At 36.9% G+C, this 17,901-nt stretch overlaps 1 protein-coding gene across 5 annotated transcripts in view; it reads left to right on the top strand.

The window, feature by feature from the left end:
• Positions 1-12,359, top strand: part of LOC121868838 (serine palmitoyltransferase 2-like) — a 36,744-nt gene extending 24,385 nt beyond the window's left edge. For 2 of the 5 annotated variants that reach the window (XM_042369814.1, XM_042369813.1), the window contains 3 exons: positions 1,277-1,412; positions 11,736-11,865; positions 12,200-12,359. In XM_042369814.1, the coding sequence (XP_042225748.1) occupies positions 1,277-1,412; positions 11,736-11,865; positions 12,200-12,283 (350 nt within the window). In that variant the 3' untranslated portion in view covers positions 12,284-12,359. The other 3 variants (XM_042369815.1, XM_042369817.1, XM_042369816.1) reach the window with 3 other exon arrangements.
• Positions 12,360-17,901: the final 5,542 nt, after the last annotated feature.

Genomic DNA, 17,901 nt, shown 5'->3' with positions numbered 1-17,901 from the left:
GATCAAGATACTTTGTCTAAAATTCAATAGGAAAATGTTGTCTTTAGTAGTACTAGCTGTTCGTGTCTTTGATGGGAAGACTTCCATTATCATGTGAAGGATTGATATGATTGTATGCCCTGTGGACTATATGTATCCTAATCCAGCTCTTGTTCTACCTTTGCCTGCACCAACTTCAGACCTGCTTACTAAACTCAAACTTTTAGCTCTCACTAACCTCAACCCTTATACCTTCACTTCGTGTAGGTGAACGACGGCTAAATCAGCTTGCTAGGAATACGAAATACTTCCGTCGGAGAGTAAAGTATATGGGGTTCATAGTGTACGGCAATGAGGATTCCCCAGTGGTCCCAGTAATACTATACCTTCCAGCCGTCACAGCGTGAGTACATCCACATTCCTGCTGTGGCTTGGTCCGTACCGTTTACCATGTTTTGTCACCTATTGCGTAGACTAGGGGACGCTGACTTTCTTAGCATTGAAAGCAGGAATTAATAAATATATTTTTGTTGCCTTTTAACTTGCTACTGTTTTAAAACTCGATGCCTCCATTGTTTAAGTCCCTTCCTTTATTTTTTTCTTGATTGTGTTAATCTGATACTATCATTAGAAGGTATCACTGCATAAGCAGTAGTATGACCAGAATGAAGAATTTTCTCCATGTAGCCTCTGTTCTCTCAGTGAGGCTTCACTACTGCAGAAATACCACCACTTTGTCATCATTAAGATATGCCACATTTTCTACAAATCACTATCCCCAGCTCTTAATTCCTCTCGTCCATGCTAATATTGCGAGCCTCCTTTATTGGGGCCCCTTATGGCTGGTCATATATATTTTCACTGCAAAGAAAAAAGCACATAGTCAGATGTTTGTGTGGATAATTTGGTATTTGATTTGATTATTTTGATACAGTACATACTGATTTGAGTTTGGAGAAAATTCTGTCTGATCCATTTTGCTTCATATGTGGGAAAATGCTTGGCTGCTGTTTGTTAATAGTTAAAGACTTTTTTCTTCTAAATGTCCTATATTTCTTTCATCCTTGTATCTTGTTTTTGCGCAAGCTTTTCTGTCTGACTCTTTGTTTGCGATATCCATAAATAGCTGATGTGTAAGGAGCTCCAGCAGCATCAATTACATGGCAGGTAATTGGTAAGTGAATTTGCCAGCTGATCTGATCTACTGTATGGGCTTCATCACCATATTCCCACACCCTCAAGAAACAAGGGATTCACATAGTTTAAGTTTTGATTTATTATTTCCTGCCCGATCCAGGTCGCAGACGTATCCAACAGCTGTCTAGGAATGTGAAGTATTTCCGACAACGCCTCAGACAGATGGGATTCATTGTTTATGGCCATGATGATTCTCCTGTTGTGCCAATGATCTTGTACCTGATTCCTAAAATTTCGTAAGTAAAGGTGTTGATGGTAAGGTAATAATGGAAGGGTCCTTATTCTTTTGAAGGTGGAGTTGTCAGTACAGGACAGTACTGTATGTAGGATTTGAATGTAGAACAGACTGTACAGTACATGTTTTGGTGAATATGAAACTCAAAATGCATGTGTTAAGAAAGCTCCTTGCCGTAGGACCTTTATGTGTGTGTGTGTGTGTGTGTATATATATATATATATATATATTGCAAATTTAGGGGAAAGTGTTTTACACCTTAGACTTGAAGCATTTATCTACGGTTGAGCCTCTAGGTTTCATTACATAATTGTTTAATACAAATATTTAAAAAAGTACAATAAATGTCTTACAAAATCACAACCATTTTCTTACAGTATATTTTACTTCCATTTGTAAAACTTCTTCCACCTTATTTTATAAGAATGTGAGAAATGTATTATAATTTCATATGTTTGATACTACTGTACAGTGTATATATATATGCAAGTAAATCACTGTAGTTGCACGTGATCCAGGTATATGTTGATAACCACAAGGAAAGAAGAAAACACGAAGTTCCCAAGCGCTTTTGTGTAATTCACATCTTCAGGGGTGAGTACAGAAGATGTGAATTACACGAATTACACATACAGTGAACATACAGATTAATGTAGGTGTTGAACAGCAAACTCGTAGTGTAGTAACTCCCTCCCAGATGGTGTTACGAGGAACTCACGTGGTGTAGTAATTCCCTCACAGATGGTGTTATGAGGGACCTCACGTGGTGTAGTAATTACCTCACAGATGGTGTTATGAGGGGCCTCACGTGGTGTAGTAATTCCCTCACAGATGGTGATATGAGGGACTTGACGTGGTGTAGTAATTCCCTCACATATGGTGTTATGAGGGGCCTGACGTGGTGTAGTAATTCCCTCACAGATGGTGTTATATGAGTGAGGTGTGGTCCCAGGCCTTCCTATCGTAGACGGATTAACACATCGCTGGTTGTTGTTGGGTCGGGCCGTTATCACTGGGTACCTGGGACCTCACTGTGTGAAGGTTAACTTGGGTACGACTGCTTCTGTTGAGTTGTTCTCACTGACTTAAGCACTGCTCACCACTGTTCACCTCTGTTTAACACTGGTTCCATTCCTTTCCTAAATGAAATTGTAACTTCTGGCGAGAACTTGTTGATATTCCGGTGGGGAGGAAGGGATCAGGGGAGGGAGTTGGTATGGGCCAACTTAACAGTTGACCTGGCTGCTCCGAGTGGAGTGCCAGGTATGTCTTGACCCTTCGGTGGTCAAGGACTTACATACGCGATCTCTCTTTTTTCTTTACCATTATCGTTAGCTACTTCTATTGTTCCATTTATTAACATTAAATAACATTACTTAAAACAACCATATTAATTTTACTACAGCTACAACCAAGGTCTTATTTTCTTCAGTTTTATATGTAGAACCAGTCAGTCACTGGTTTTGTAATCAACGAAAACAATGCTGTGTCATTTCCTCGTGTGTTTTAATATTCTACGTATTATTAATGAATTGTATTGCTCATTTTGCACACATAAACATTAATTCAATAAAAAAGACATTCAGTAATAAACAATAATGAATCTTTTGTACATAAGAGAAATGACGCTGTTTACACGATTATGCACGTCGTCTGCACGTTGGCGGGCCGTTCAAACCCGTCGAAATTCAAGTTTCCGCCGTCAAATTTTTATTTTTTTGTGTGTGTTCCAATAAAATACATTAAGAATTAAAAACTCGCAAAATTTGAGAAGCTACTATACGACATTTAACCCTTCAATATGTCTTCAAAGAGACCATGATGCAGAGAAAGTGGTGCTAGTGCTTCCAAGCATAAGCACAAGTCACTATCTATCCAGGAAAAGGGTGAATTTCCATGGTCCGGCACCGGTCAGGTCCCGAGGTTGCCAGACTAGAGAGGTACAACCTGTACTGTACTCTGTGTGTGTGTGTGTGTCAAACACATGAAATTATAATACATTTCTACACATTATATGCTGAGGTATCAAGGGCTTACTGAGGTTCATAAGCTGATCAAAATACCCATAATGTTATTCAGGTGGTGTTTACAGATGTTAGTGAGATGGTGAGTTATTTATAAGAAAAATTACAAATGTTTGTGATTAATTTGGAAGTTAGCTGTCAGGATGACAGCCACCACTTGTGGAATTTTCATGTTCCTCGGGTTCCATTTTTGTGCTTATATGGGGGTGTGGGGAATACTTAACTGCTGATTTAGGGTCAGTAGTTAATGTGAACAAGAGTAAAGTGATGGAAAAGAGTAGTGAAGACGGAGAAAACTAGATACAGTACAGTATTATCTAGAATGGACAAAACATTTTTTTTTCTTCATATATCAGAGTGGAATTACCAGTGAATTGTAATATGACAAATTGAATCTTAGTGGTGAAGAAAATATATTAATAGTATAATTAAATAAGTAGATGATGGAGGAAGATAATAAACTTAAAAGGAAGTGGAAGGATGTACTAGAAGTGAGGGGAACAGACATCAAGGAAGAGCAGAGTATGTGAATGATAGCAAAGCCTGTGAGAGATTTATGGGTAAGTCAACACAGTGTGTGTGTGGATGAAGATGAATGAAAGACGATTCTGCTTTTTACATATGGTTCAGACAATCTTGCAGCACATCAGGAAAGGGCTTAGCTTAGCTTTTGTAAGTAGGATTTACTAAATGGTGCTTTTATTTTCTCATACTGTTTATATTTTAGAAATGTATATAATTTTTTTCTACAAATAACTCTCGCATTCGTACCAGTGTGATTTGATAACTGTAGAAATGAAGTCGTATCCTCTTTCCCAGGGACTGAGTTTTACAGTTAGTGATGAGATGTACTTGATGTTTTTTGCATACTCCTTTACCTAGGAAGTAACATACTTGTACCATAAATCATATTTTTGTTTTAGAAGTTGTATGATGTGGTTAGGACATGAGATTAGGCATCCACCAGGGGAGGGCAAGGGGGACTGGCCTACCTTGGAAGTTGTTGTATGCCGATGACTTAGTGCTGATAGCAGATAATATTGAAGAGACTGGAGAAAAAAAAATGGAAGGATAGAATAGAGGTAAAGGGCATGAGAGTGATTGTGGCAAAAAAAATATTGATCAGTGGTGTGTGTGAGGAACTGTGGTGGAAAGTGAAAAATAGCCCTGTGATGTCTGCAAGAAAGGTGTTGGCATCAACTTAATATGCAATGAGTGTGGAAGGTGGGTACACAAGAGGTGTAGTGAAGTAGATGGCAGACTGCTGGATGTTGCTGACTTTAAGTGTTCCATATGTGCAAGTAACCATGTGCCCACAGCAATGCTGAAGATACTTTATATTGGGGATATGTCACTGGACAGTGTCATTGACTTCTGTTTTGTGGGTGACATGATCAGGGCTGGTGGTGGTGCTAAAGCCTGCTCAATTGGAAAATTGAGAAGTGGTTGGAGGAAGTTTAGGAAGCTACTGCCTTTCCTGGTGGCAAAAGGACCTTCCCTTCAAGTAAAAGGAAGAATGTATGCATCTGGTGTGAGAAGTGTGATGTTATATGGCAGTGAAACATGGGCAAGCTGAAATGAGAATGGTGAGGTGGATGTGTAATGTGACACTGAAAGACAAGAGGCCCTGTTCAGAGCTAAGAGTGCAGCTGGGTATTGAGAGTATTGGTGAAGTCCTGCATAGTGGTAGGTTAAGATAGTTTGGGCATTTAGTAAGAATGGATGAAACAAATTTGGTCAAGAGGTGAATGAGCCTAAATGTGGATTGAAAGGAAGGATTGTAAGAAATGTCATTAAAGTTAGGAATCTGACAAGAAAAGCTGCAATAAACATGCAGCATGGAGAGCTGCCATCAGGTAACCGCGGCTGACCCTTGAAAGCATGGAAAATGGCCGTAAACAATGATGATAATGAAATGAATTGATTATTTAAATAAAGCACATTACCTATAGGTGACTAGTATATTGAGATTGGTGAGAGGAGAGGCTGTAGTAGTTGGGGGAGGAGAGGGTAACTTGGAGCAGGCATGGGGATGAACCCAAGCCTCTGGCTTTGGAGCCGAAGCCAAACATTAAAAAAGTTATGAACCTGAAGCCGAAGCCAAGGCTTCATGAAACCTTAACATCATTATTTATATAATATACAACTGGTATATTACCTTATTTTGATGGGAATATGAATGTTATTCAAAGTAGATTGTTCTTGGGGTGAGTTTGGACTCTTCCTATAGACTGGAAAGATTACTTATGGTATAGTAACAATTTATCGTACTAAATATTTTTTTCCATAATACCCAAACTTATTAATTTAGTCACAAATCACAGAGGCGCATTAAAACGAATACTCATAATATTTCCAAAGGTATCTTTGATCTCTTCTGATGTTTGATGACGATGATAGTAATAATAATAATAATTAATGGTTTATTGAAAGAACATGCCAGCTAAAATTCTGAAAATATACAGTTACATAATTGGGGAATGGGTCACTTGATTGACAAATAATATACAAGTAATACGAGTGATACAAATATGATATCAAAACAAGTGGGGGGGAGGGCCATGCAACAGGAAATTTCAACATAGTAACAGTGCAAAAGTAAGAGTGTCTGGGAGTGAACACACTTGTCAACTATGAGTTGTTGATTTTTACAGTGGTTGGGATTGGGCTGTTCATATAATGATCAGTACGTGCTCGTATGGGCTGGGTGGAGTTGTAGTGTCGAACAACAATTCGCGAACGAGGGATCTCAGGTGGAAGCAGGAGCCAGTGTCAAGGATGGTGCAGAAGCTTTTCCCCAAATTTGTAAATGAGGTCGTGGTAATGATCAGAGAGAGCTGAGAGGGTCAGTGTGTTGAGCACTTCTTTATATGTGGAGTAGGAAGGTGAGAAAATAATCTTGCATGCCCTCTTCTGCACTTTTTCTAGGTGTTTCCGATGTGTGACATTTAGGGAGGAAGACCAGGCAGGGGAAGCATGGGTGAGCTTGGGAAGTACAGTATGAATGTTGAGCAAGCACTGAGGAGCTCGGGTGTGGGAACACCGAGGACTTGAGATGGCGGAGGAGGTGGGGACGAAAACTGGAGGATTTGACAATTGCACTGACATGTATTTTCCAATTTAATATATTATCTATAGTCAAGTCCTTGTTAGAATAGACCAGTAAGGATAACTTGTGATATCAGTGTCGATCTCACTTCATATAACATCAGATGAAGGTCACATGGTCAACTTGTATTTGATTTGACTTCCCATAAAGGTTACCCTCCCAGCACTACCTGGGGTGGAGATTCTGACTTGTTTGACCTGTGACAATATGTTATTGTGTCGGTTCTGATCGCTGACATGCTGGTCAGTAATTTTGGCACTGACACGACAACCCATGCCACTTGTCAAATCAGGTCAAAATTATGCCGCCTTGGATCCACCAGCTTAAACCCCATGCCTGACTTAGAGAGACACTTTGAGCAAGATGTGAAAGACACAGCAGCTGATGTGTTTTCCCACATTGAAGTGTCTGAATTCTTGTGTTTAATGATAAGTAGTGGTACAGTACTGTATGTTCAGAAGAGCTGTGTTTGTATGAATGGAACGGACATAATGTTCATGTGAGTGGATGTTTGTATGCCAGGTGTTTGGAAACCGAGGATTACCTGTGCTTGATATTTTTTTCTCAAAGAATGCTTATTTAACACAGCTGTATGAAAATTCATGTTTCAGGACCTTACTCTTGTTGTAGATGTTTCAAACACTTGAATTTCACCAAACATTGGATAATGGTACAATAGTCCATTAGTTATGGCTACGTACCTTTATAATGTACTACATTTGAGTGTGATTGTGTTTGTTGTTGTTGTTGTAGTGTGCAGTTTGAATTAATTTGTAGATATGTAACTTGCATGATTGTTAGAAACACTTAATGTTTGTATGGTAATTGTCAGTACAGTAGTATTTTACACACATACTAATTGTTAGTGACTCTTGTGACAACATGTGATTATTACTTATTACTTTTGTGACAGTTTTCATTTTTGTTATTGACAAATCCCATATTTATCATCAACTTCACTTGTATTACAGATCTTATTATTGTGACACATTGTGCCCTTAAAATGTCATTGACATTAGTTGAGTCATATAAATGTACATATATGGTTCTTGACATGTGTACAATTTTCGGTGAATTATGTGACAGTTTTTCAAGTTATTGATAATGTGTGTGAGAGTTCTTGCAGTTGCCTATGAAGAATGTACCAAGGTAGATTTGGCGCGGGGGGGATTATTCATCAGAGCCCAGAAATTGCAATAATATGTAGGAAGTAAGATTTGGTTATTGTGAAAAAGCCAGATGACAAGTCCTAATGGGAAGTTGTCCGGCAGAAAGTGCTGGACATTGCACAAATTCTGGTGAGCTGTTCACAAGTAAAGGTAGGATGAAGGATATATGTAGCATTGCGCATGTTGTCACCGTCAACAATTATGACATGATTGGTGAGATAAATAGCTACTGTATTTGGACAGTATTGATTACTTCGGCTTAAGTTTGCATCCAGGCTTGATGCAAGTAATTTATAATTTTGTGAATAGTCCTTTGTTGGTGTATATTGTATGTATTATAATTGCGCGCTTATTTTTGCTTGCATAAAAAAAATCTAACAGTTTTTTCTTATGATTATGTTGATTTACTTTTTTTATTATTATAATTTCTTAACGATTTATAGCAAATAGTAATATAAGCTGTTTATGACAAGATGTCATGAAATATGTGGATGTAATTTTAATTACAGATGTAATGCATTTTTGTTTGATTTTACATATATCAGTCGAGTTGTAATAACTTTGGTAATACGTACAGTATAATATGATCAGTGGTGTTTAATTATATGTACTGTATAATTTTTTGCTACAGTGTCTATTTTTATTATGACAGACATTGAATTTGGAAGTACCTGTATGACAAAAATTTTTAAATTATTACACAGTAAAGAGATCACTGGAGCTACATTACCATAATAAAACATTATTTGAACATTTTATATTCCAGTTATTCTGTACGGTATTACTAAGATGATTTATTTCAATAATGACTTTAAAAAATATGTAACAATTAAGTCATGTAACAATTAATTTTATTTAGAACCCTTGTGCAGTAGATGCCATAACCTACCAACAATTAGATGTGTACTGTAGAGGTGAAGTGCAGAAAAGGTGAAGAAAGTCAGTCTGAGAGTTTTCACCAAGACGAATCTTAAACATAAAAAAGAGTAACAGACCACACAAAACATAATTTTTCAGAGAAATTAAACCCAATATTAGGACCATTCTTCTCTTCACTTACTCATTTCATTATCATGAAGAAGATTACCTTTGAAGGCAGTGCTCCCTATCTTCTTTTCATATTTATCTGTACTTTTATGAGAGCTTCTTCACTTTCATATGAAGTTGATATCAGTCTAATGCACTGCAATTTGGTTGATCACTTGTTAATTACTGGGCATTTTTATGAAATACTGTATGTACATATGAATGGAAAGTCCTGCATAGCATGGACCTCTGGTGCCCAAGGGCCATTGACTCCATTTGCATTCCCCCTCAATACTGTATGTATACAGTATTGTATACTGTACCTGTATACATACTGGGATGCCTTGGTTAACAAAAGGGTTAGGGACCAAATTACCCATAGGATCAATGTAAGTATGGGAGTTAGGTTCTGAACTACCTCATAGAACCCTAATTTTTGCTATAATTTCACTTACAGTAAGGATATGTACAGTATACACCTATGGCCATTAAAAAAAAGTATTGTACCAGCACTCTCAATAGTATCCATCAAAAGTGATGTATTTACTGAAAAAAGAACATTGTTTTATCAGCCCATTCCTTACTAAATTTGCATGGTGCCATCACAACTTTGGACAGCTTTTTACAATTTCCTCTACCATCTGTGGTGATTTGAATTTTATATATTGTACCTGTATTATAGTATTCAGTACGTGTTGTACTTCCTTGCATAAAGATGTGTTTGTTGAACATGTTTTACTATTAACTGGAAATAAAGAGGGTTTTTTAAATTTGCTCAAGTTGCATTTGTTGGCCTATCAAATGTTGCTGCTAATCCACCCACTGGGCGGTTAGTGGATTTATATTTTGTTTGACATTGGTAAGTGTGAATATTTCCATGTAAGTACAGTACTGTACTTTACTATAGTAATGGTATTCAGAATTATATTTTCTTTCTGCCTCATTGATCTTTGTTTCCATTTTAATATCGTTAAGTGTTCTGAAATATGAGGGAGTGTTCTGGGAGGATTTTTCTAAACCAGGATGTCCCTCTGTGTGTGTATACACAGTATATATACTGTACTGTATATATGTTGTGTAAATATCCAAATCTCTCGTGAAACTCAGTGTTTGATAACCAATCACATCAGATAACTTGATTCTTGCTGAAGAGAGAAGCTTTCATTTTCTGCCTATTCTTTTAGGCATATTTTTCCTCTTCTTATTTCTCTGTTCTGTGCAGATTTAATTTTCATTGTCTACATATAGACCAGCTGCAGTAGCCTCGTCCACTAATCCATTCCAATTTTCCTATATAAAAAGGCCAAGATTTTCCATGTCAGCAGCAGCTTCTTTAATGTTCAAAATGGATAGGGAGTCTTTTTCTGGGTGATATTCACTCTTCTATCTTATTCCAAAATGGAAGTAAAACTACTACTAAAAGCTCAATAGACTGTTCTGTAAATTGTCATCCTTGCTCCTTGTCTCCATGTTCTCTTGATACCATCATTTATATCTTCAAGTATCTTGACTAGATAGTCAAATACCTGTGCAGTGTCTTCCTTGTACTCCATTGCATCTGTTACTCATGCTTCAGGAAATTTTTTAGATCTTCCTTCATTCTTATCCAACAACCAGTGGAATTAAGAAAGAACATTGATTGAAACTTAGCTGTTTCAAAAAAGGTAACAGCAGTTCGATTGACTGAACTAGCATACACACGAGTCTGATTCAAGGAGTGTTTATTGGAATAAATAAATACAGCTTAATGGTTTCAATTTAACAGCCTAGCCTGAACATTGCTGCTGTGTCCACTTTTTTTTTTGCTGCGTTGTCATACATTCGACCTTAAATATTTTAAAGAGAAAGGTCATATGATTCAAATTGTTCAGCAACCCCTGCCCTGCACCCCACGTCCTTCCCTTCACTATGCCACTGGCTCTGTATATTAATTGTGAGATTGTTACAACAAAAAGAATGAACAGATGGAGGCAAGAAAAAATGCTTTTGCTCTTGGTTTTTGCTACTTTACAATTTAGTGGGAAAAAGTCTGTTATACTGACATAAATACAGTAATAAATTAACAGTAGATCCTCAATATACACAGGAGGTTGCATTTCTTAACATCCCTATGCAGTACAGTATTTAACAAAGTTCATGAAAGTCAGTCTTCACTTGTTATGGAAAAATAGTGGTTCAATGGATCTCAAAAACCTTTTTCACCCCCAAAATCTTACTTCAGGTGTTTAGAAAGAAAAACACATTTAAAGGTCTTTACATAGGCGATCAGTGGAAGAAGGGCAAATTAGCCAGCATGGAGATACTGTACATGCAATCACTTGTTGCCTAGATAATTCTCTGAGGGTTGTAAGCTGGATGAAAGTGTATATGCATGAATACTTGTCCGAGAAAAGTCTAGGCAACAAATGGGTTCATGTACCTCAATACCAGCCATGTTTGTTGATATGCCCTTCTTCCACCAACCACCTATGTGCTTCCTTCATCTCCTTTGCTTTCACCTGACAGACACATAATTTGCTCTCGTAGAATAATTATAATAAGGAAAGCTGTATTTAAGTGTGAGTGAGATGTTCATTGTATAGCATGATGTAATTTTGACTATACAGTAGTGTTGAAATTATGCTCTATTGTTGAGTCCAACCATTTACGGCTCATTCACATGGGTGTTGGAGCATGTTCAGTAATGCATTAGGTCATGCGTGAAGGTGTATAAAATTTGTTTTCTCTTTCCCTGCAGTTTGTCCTTTAAAAAAAAACTCTGGCCTTAGAAATGTGATTTTTTTTTTCTGATTTTTCTTTTTTTTTTCCTTTAAATGGATATTAGTTACAGAAGTTTTATCACAAATCTTTGATGATTTATGTAAAGATATAAAAAGCTGTTATTGATACAGTATTGTATATCCAAAGACAAACAAAATATTCTACTAGGTACTGTGTGCTGAAACATTAAATTTAAAAGAATTGGTTTGTGCACTTTAATTGGTTACATTTTCCAGTATGTTTGTGCGTGAACTAACCAAACGTGGAGTTGCTGGAGTGGGTGTTGGCTTCCCTGCAACCAAGATCACAGGAGGCCGCATGAGATTTTGTCTCTCAGCTGCTCACACCAAGGAAATGTTGGACAAGGTACACCTCTACTCATTATTTATCCCTTAATCTTATACCTTCAATAGGAAATGAATACTACATTGCACTAGAGCTTTGGCCTAACTCCAGGAAAGTTAAATATACTTTAGTTCCCATTCAGGTTCAAACATTTATCTGACTGATAATATACTAGCTATGCTTGTCTATCTATTTCTGAACTCTTTGTTTATATCTAGTAGATACATTTACACTATTTATTTTAAAGTCAAATTTTAAACATGGATCGATCAGTTATCCTTTTCACTTACCATCAAATTAGGGGTATCTTTAATGCTGGATGTAACATTGAAGGTTTTAACCAATTTTGTTACAGATTCTAGAGGAGGTAGATGAAGTGGGATACTTGTGTGGCTGCCACTACTCATCATTCAGGGATTCTGAACCAGTTGAGTGGTAAAATAATGATAGTCCAAATTATTGTGCCATGCCCAAGAGGCAGGAGGAAGTATGTGTAATTAAAATCCTTAAAATGACAACATTGTTAAGCCCTATTGAGCACTTATTGTAGGTACCCTGTAACAACAAGTACTGATTATGAGATACATTGTAGTAGGTGATCGGAATATGCAAAGGATCTGAGGACTTGATGTTTGGGGAATTTATAGTTGTACAGTTATATAAGGAAAATATTTTTCATATACTGTAATACAAAGATAAATTACAAAGTACTGTATTGCTTAAATGAGTCAGTTGTTCATTCTGAGCCAATGTGCTCACAATTTGTGGTAACAAAATACTCTTCACCCAATTGTCTCACCTTATGTCTCAACAATTTAATGTTCAAGATCAAACAGGAACACTTGATCAATATGCTTGGATAAGTTCTATTGTTAAGTATAAAAATCTTTTGACAAAGATTTTTAGTGAAGTGGAATAGTTTAAAATCCATGTATACCAAATATTATGTTTGTATAGTGCAAGATTAATACAGTACAGTACTAAGATTTTATAGTGATTTGATATATGAGAAGGCAAGCAAGTACTGGGTATATATATATTTCTTTACGTTTACAAAAGTCGAATAAGACCAAAGAAAAAACAAATATATATATATATATATATATATATATATATATATATATATATATATATATATATATATATATATATATATATATATATATGATATATACTATTTATTTTATCATTTATCTTATCCACGTTTTCATTGTGGATTTACATGAAATATATATATATATACACCTAGACCCCGACTTACGACGGGGTTAGGGACCCAAATCCAGGTCGTAAGTCCGATATGGTCGTAAGTCCGATATAGATAAAAAATAAATAAAAAAAATAAAAAATTCAAAAAATTTTTTTTTTCAATTTTTTTTTAAAAATCTACAATGAAATACAGTACACTGAACGTAAAAAATAATGAGGAATGGATACAGTACAGTAAAAGTAATAAATAATGAGGAATGGATACAGTGTGACTGAGCATTTACCTTAAATGTAGTCAGCTGAATGCACACAGGGCCCCCATAATTTTCTATTTACAGGATACATGGAGACTATATTAATTGGAAGAAGCAGAAGAGGAGACAGGGCTGGGTGGGTCATCAATGTCGCTTCCTTCAGACAGGTTTATGTACTGTGGTAACTTGCTGGTTGAAGGTATTGGATCATCTTGAGGGAGTGAAGAGGCAGCACTGGTGGGGCGTGAGGAGCCAGTACTGGGGGACTTCTTGAAATAGGTGTCCAATTTAGACTGCACAGTTTTCTTTTTCTTTTCATTATAAATTTCTCTGTAGCAAGCAAGTGAATCTTGGATCATTCTGTCAACTTTGGCATAACGCTCATAATTTTGATCCATGTCATCAAACATTTGCATTGCTTTATTAATTGTAGCAAATGCCTCTGCCATATGTTTCACTGAAAACTTTTTGGGGGGTGCAGGCTCTTCTTCTACATTTTGTCTCTCTTCTTCCTCTGCAACTTTCTGTGCATCTAGTTCAATAAGATCCTCGTTACTGAGCTCTTCTGCTACACTTTCAACCAACTGTCCAACATCTTCAGTATCAATTTCTAACTCCAGCTGTTTACCTAACTCCACTATCTTGTTACTAATATCCAAAATAACTTCACTTTCATTAAATCCTTTGAAACTGTTCACATATCTTTTCAGGATTTTCTTCCATATTCCATTCATGCAATGTTTTGTAACCTGATCCCATGCTGCACTAATGTTCTTTATACATGACAAAATGTTGTACTCCTTCCAAAACTGTCTGAGCGTTTTCTCACCTTCAGTAGCAGCAACAGCCTGAGCGAAGGTCGTGCGTAAATAATACGCTTTAAAGGCAGAAATAGCACCTTGATCCATGGGTTGGATGATAGAGGTAGTGTTAGGTGGCATGTACACTACCTTAACATCAGGGTGCATGTCGTCCAGGTGTGGTGGGTGTCCCGGAGCATTATCCAAAATCAGTAAAATCTTGAATGGAATCCTTTGTTGCAGACAATACTCCTTGGCTCGTGGAATGAAACAAGTCATGAACCAATCCTCAAATAGTACTAGGGTCATCCAGGCTTTCTTGTTACTGCGATAAAACACTGGCAGTGTGTGCTTGCTGACATGTTTAAAAGCCCTGGGGTTCTCTGAATGATAGATCATGAAGGGCTTTAGCTTGAAACCAGCAACATTCCCCCCCAACAGAAGTGTAATTCTGTCCTTGAATGCCTTGAATCCGGGCATTTTTTTTGCCTCTTTGTGGATGTATGTCCGGTCAGGCATGCGTTTCCACAATAATCCAGTCTCATCCACATTGAATATTTGCTCTGGCAAATAATTCCCTTCCACAATCACATCATCTAACTCCTCCTTAAAAGCTTCGGCAGCACCAACATCGGCACTAGCTGCCTCTCCACTCACCTTAACACTGTGTAGACTGTAGCGTTTTTTAAATCTATCAAACCACCCTTGACTTCCTGTAAAGGTTTGATCACATTCATCTCCTGCCTGCTCCTTCAGGCTTTGGAACAGGCTTCTTGCTTTAGCCTGTATGGTTAGAACACTTAAGGGTACACGCTTCTGCATCTGGTCTTCTATCCATATCACCAATAATTTTTCCATATCGTGGATAGGACCTTGTCTTTTCTTTGTTATTATAGTTCCCTTTATAGGTGTTGTTCCTTTCACTACTTCACGAATACGTTCCTTGTCCTTCAGAATAGTGGATATAGTCGAGTGTGAGAAACCTAGGTCGCGTGAGATCGTTGCTACTGTTTTTCCATTCTCATACTGTGTTATTATCTTCAGTTTCATCTCAAAAGTAATTGCCTGTCTCCTTTTCCTTGGAGTACCACCAGCACTCTCACTTTTACGCTTTCCAGTCATTATAAAGTCAATTAAATACAATAATAACGAAAGTTCACAGCGCGATCAGTATAGGATACGATTGCCAAACACAAACAAAGCGCTCCACTGAGTGAGTGCAGCCACGAGGCGACCCAAGCCACCCCTCCCTCTCGCCCGGGACGGAAACGTTTCGGTATAGAAAATGCGCGCGTCATTTGAAAAAAATTTTGGTCACGGCGGTCGCAGTCGTATGTCCCGTATGGACGTACGGTCAAAGCAGGTCGTAAGTACCAATGGACGTAAGTCCATATAGTCGTAAGTCGGGGTCTAGGTGTATATATATATATACAGTACAGTATATATAAAGTTTTTAGAAAGAAAAATTTTGTGTAACCCTACTGGAAGGAGTCCGGTGTTTTAAATACCTGGAAATCATTGTTGGTATGGAGGGAAGAATGGACACAACTACAGTATTGTAAGAGTTCTCAAAAGGCAGACAGGTGGGAGGTACAGTATTCTAAAAGAGAATTTGAATCAAAGTGTAGTAGATGATGTGATAAATTTATTTTAATTCATGGAAGTGAAACATGGGAGTGCAGTTCTAGACTGATGCAGAAAAGTTTATCTCTGTCTTCTTCAATAGGGAAAACTACTTTCAACAAATTGTATCAGTATGGAGCAGTGTATAAAGTTTTGTTGGTAAAACAGTGCCTCAATTTGTTTTAGGGGAGGAAGTACAAGTACTAGTGTTTTATGTGGAATGATAATTAAATGTAAATTGTTGCTACAAAAGGGCTGCCTTGTAAATATAGTTAAGATATGGAAAGCTATTGTCCTTTCATTAATTAAAAAAGTTGTCAAATAAGATTTAAGACATGATATGTGAGGGCGTATGTGTTGCTTTTCAGGGATGTTATAGATATTTAATAATTAGCTTAATACATTCTCACATAACTCGTACTGTTGTTCATCAGAATGGTAGGACTATTTGTAATATGATAATCCTTGGAATCTCTTGATAACAATACGTAATATAAATACAGTAAAGCAAAATTAATTATCATTTGTGACATACTGTATTTTGTACATGCCCATTAACCAACATATTACATTATCATGTTTTGAATTATAACACATTGGGTACTAAATGAAAATTTATAATTTACGTGTTTGAATTTTCTTTGAGACTGTAAGAGAGAATCTATTATGTTAAGTATAGATCACCTATGGTGTCATCTACTTTATTTAACAGTTGAGTTATGTCTTTACTAAAACTTGATTTGATGGAAATTAGTCTTGTGTATTTCCCAAACATTCTTAAAACTGAAATGCATTCCAGTTCTAATTTGTGCATATTGACGAAAGGTAGTCTTTTCATTAAATTCAATCATGTTTAATTTATATTGACAGTACAGTAGAAGCCTTCAGCATGAGGTGTAATTGGATATTACTTCTCGTTTATTTTTAAGCTCATAACACAGATGCTGAAAGTGTGTGTCACTGAATTAGTGATCATAACTCAACCATGATGATTTGTTTTACAAGAAATATAAGGCACAGCTTTCCGGAGTCCTACTACAGCCAGGAAAAAAAAATGCAGTGAAATTATGCTGCTCCACAGTATAAGCTGCTTTAAGAATTGTGGTTATCTTGTGGTCAATGTTTACCAGAGTGTGAACTAAAACCTGAGGTACTTCAGATAACACCTGGATCCATAGTCAATACAGTATACCACTGCAAACACAATTAAAGTATGTATAAGAAATCTCACAATTGTCAACAATAAGGGGCAGAGCATGTACCAATTCAAGCGTGGACCCAGGAGGAAGATGTAGTGCGGTGATTAGCCATGTGTGGAAGGCTCGGAGCTTAAACTGTACAGTATTTGACTCGGCAATCACTTGGGTTCTACTGTAATTTGAGAATATTCACCCCATCGTTTTCCCCCATAATAATATGAAGGTCATCTAGTTCCTCAAGGTCCAGCTTATGACATATACCTTCAGATTCCAGCCGTTTCCCACTACAATTGCCTGCCATAAACTGCTTTTGATTTTTTTGGCTATAAAATGGGTTTGGAAGGCAGGGCCTCTAATACCATAATGTATATCATGGGGTACGAAATATTATTAACAGGTTCATATGTAAAAATAACTGGGTAAAAAGTCTTGTTTTGATTAAAATGTGTGTGTAAGTCTGAATAAATACAGTCGGCCCTCAATTTACCCCTCTCTCCTTTTTTTCCACTTTTACACGGTCAAGTAATTGTGACCCTTGACTTTTTTGTACGCATTCTGGATTAACTTGTACACAATTGACCCTTAAGCCCCGGGTTAGGGTGCAGCTGGCAGTACCCCCCACCTGGGGGTAAATCGAGAAAAATCAACTTTTCCAAAAATAATTCTTAACCTTCTTAAATGATAAAACAATCAAAAATAAGTAAGAAAAACTATATATTGACCCTCTAGAAACTTTCCTGTGGCCGCAATGGCGAGGGCGATAAGGAGACAGTGTTGTTTGACGGCAAGCGCTCGTGATCACTACACACTTAGCGACCATTTTCTGCTTGTCTTTGTATCCAGAATGACCAGTAATGCATATTTTTACTGATCATAATACTTATTTGCTATAAATAATTCATTTAGAATATTTTATTTGCATTACTTTTCATAAAAAGTGCTTGACAACACACACGCAGTCGGTCGCCTGGC

This window comes from Homarus americanus, unplaced genomic scaffold (genome assembly GCF_018991925.1).
Source record: "Homarus americanus isolate GMGI-L3 unplaced genomic scaffold, GMGI_Hamer_2.0 scaffold30535, whole genome shotgun sequence".
NCBI lineage: Eukaryota > Metazoa > Arthropoda > Malacostraca > Decapoda > Nephropidae > Homarus > Homarus americanus.
This window is presented reverse-complemented; position numbering and strand designations above follow the sequence as displayed.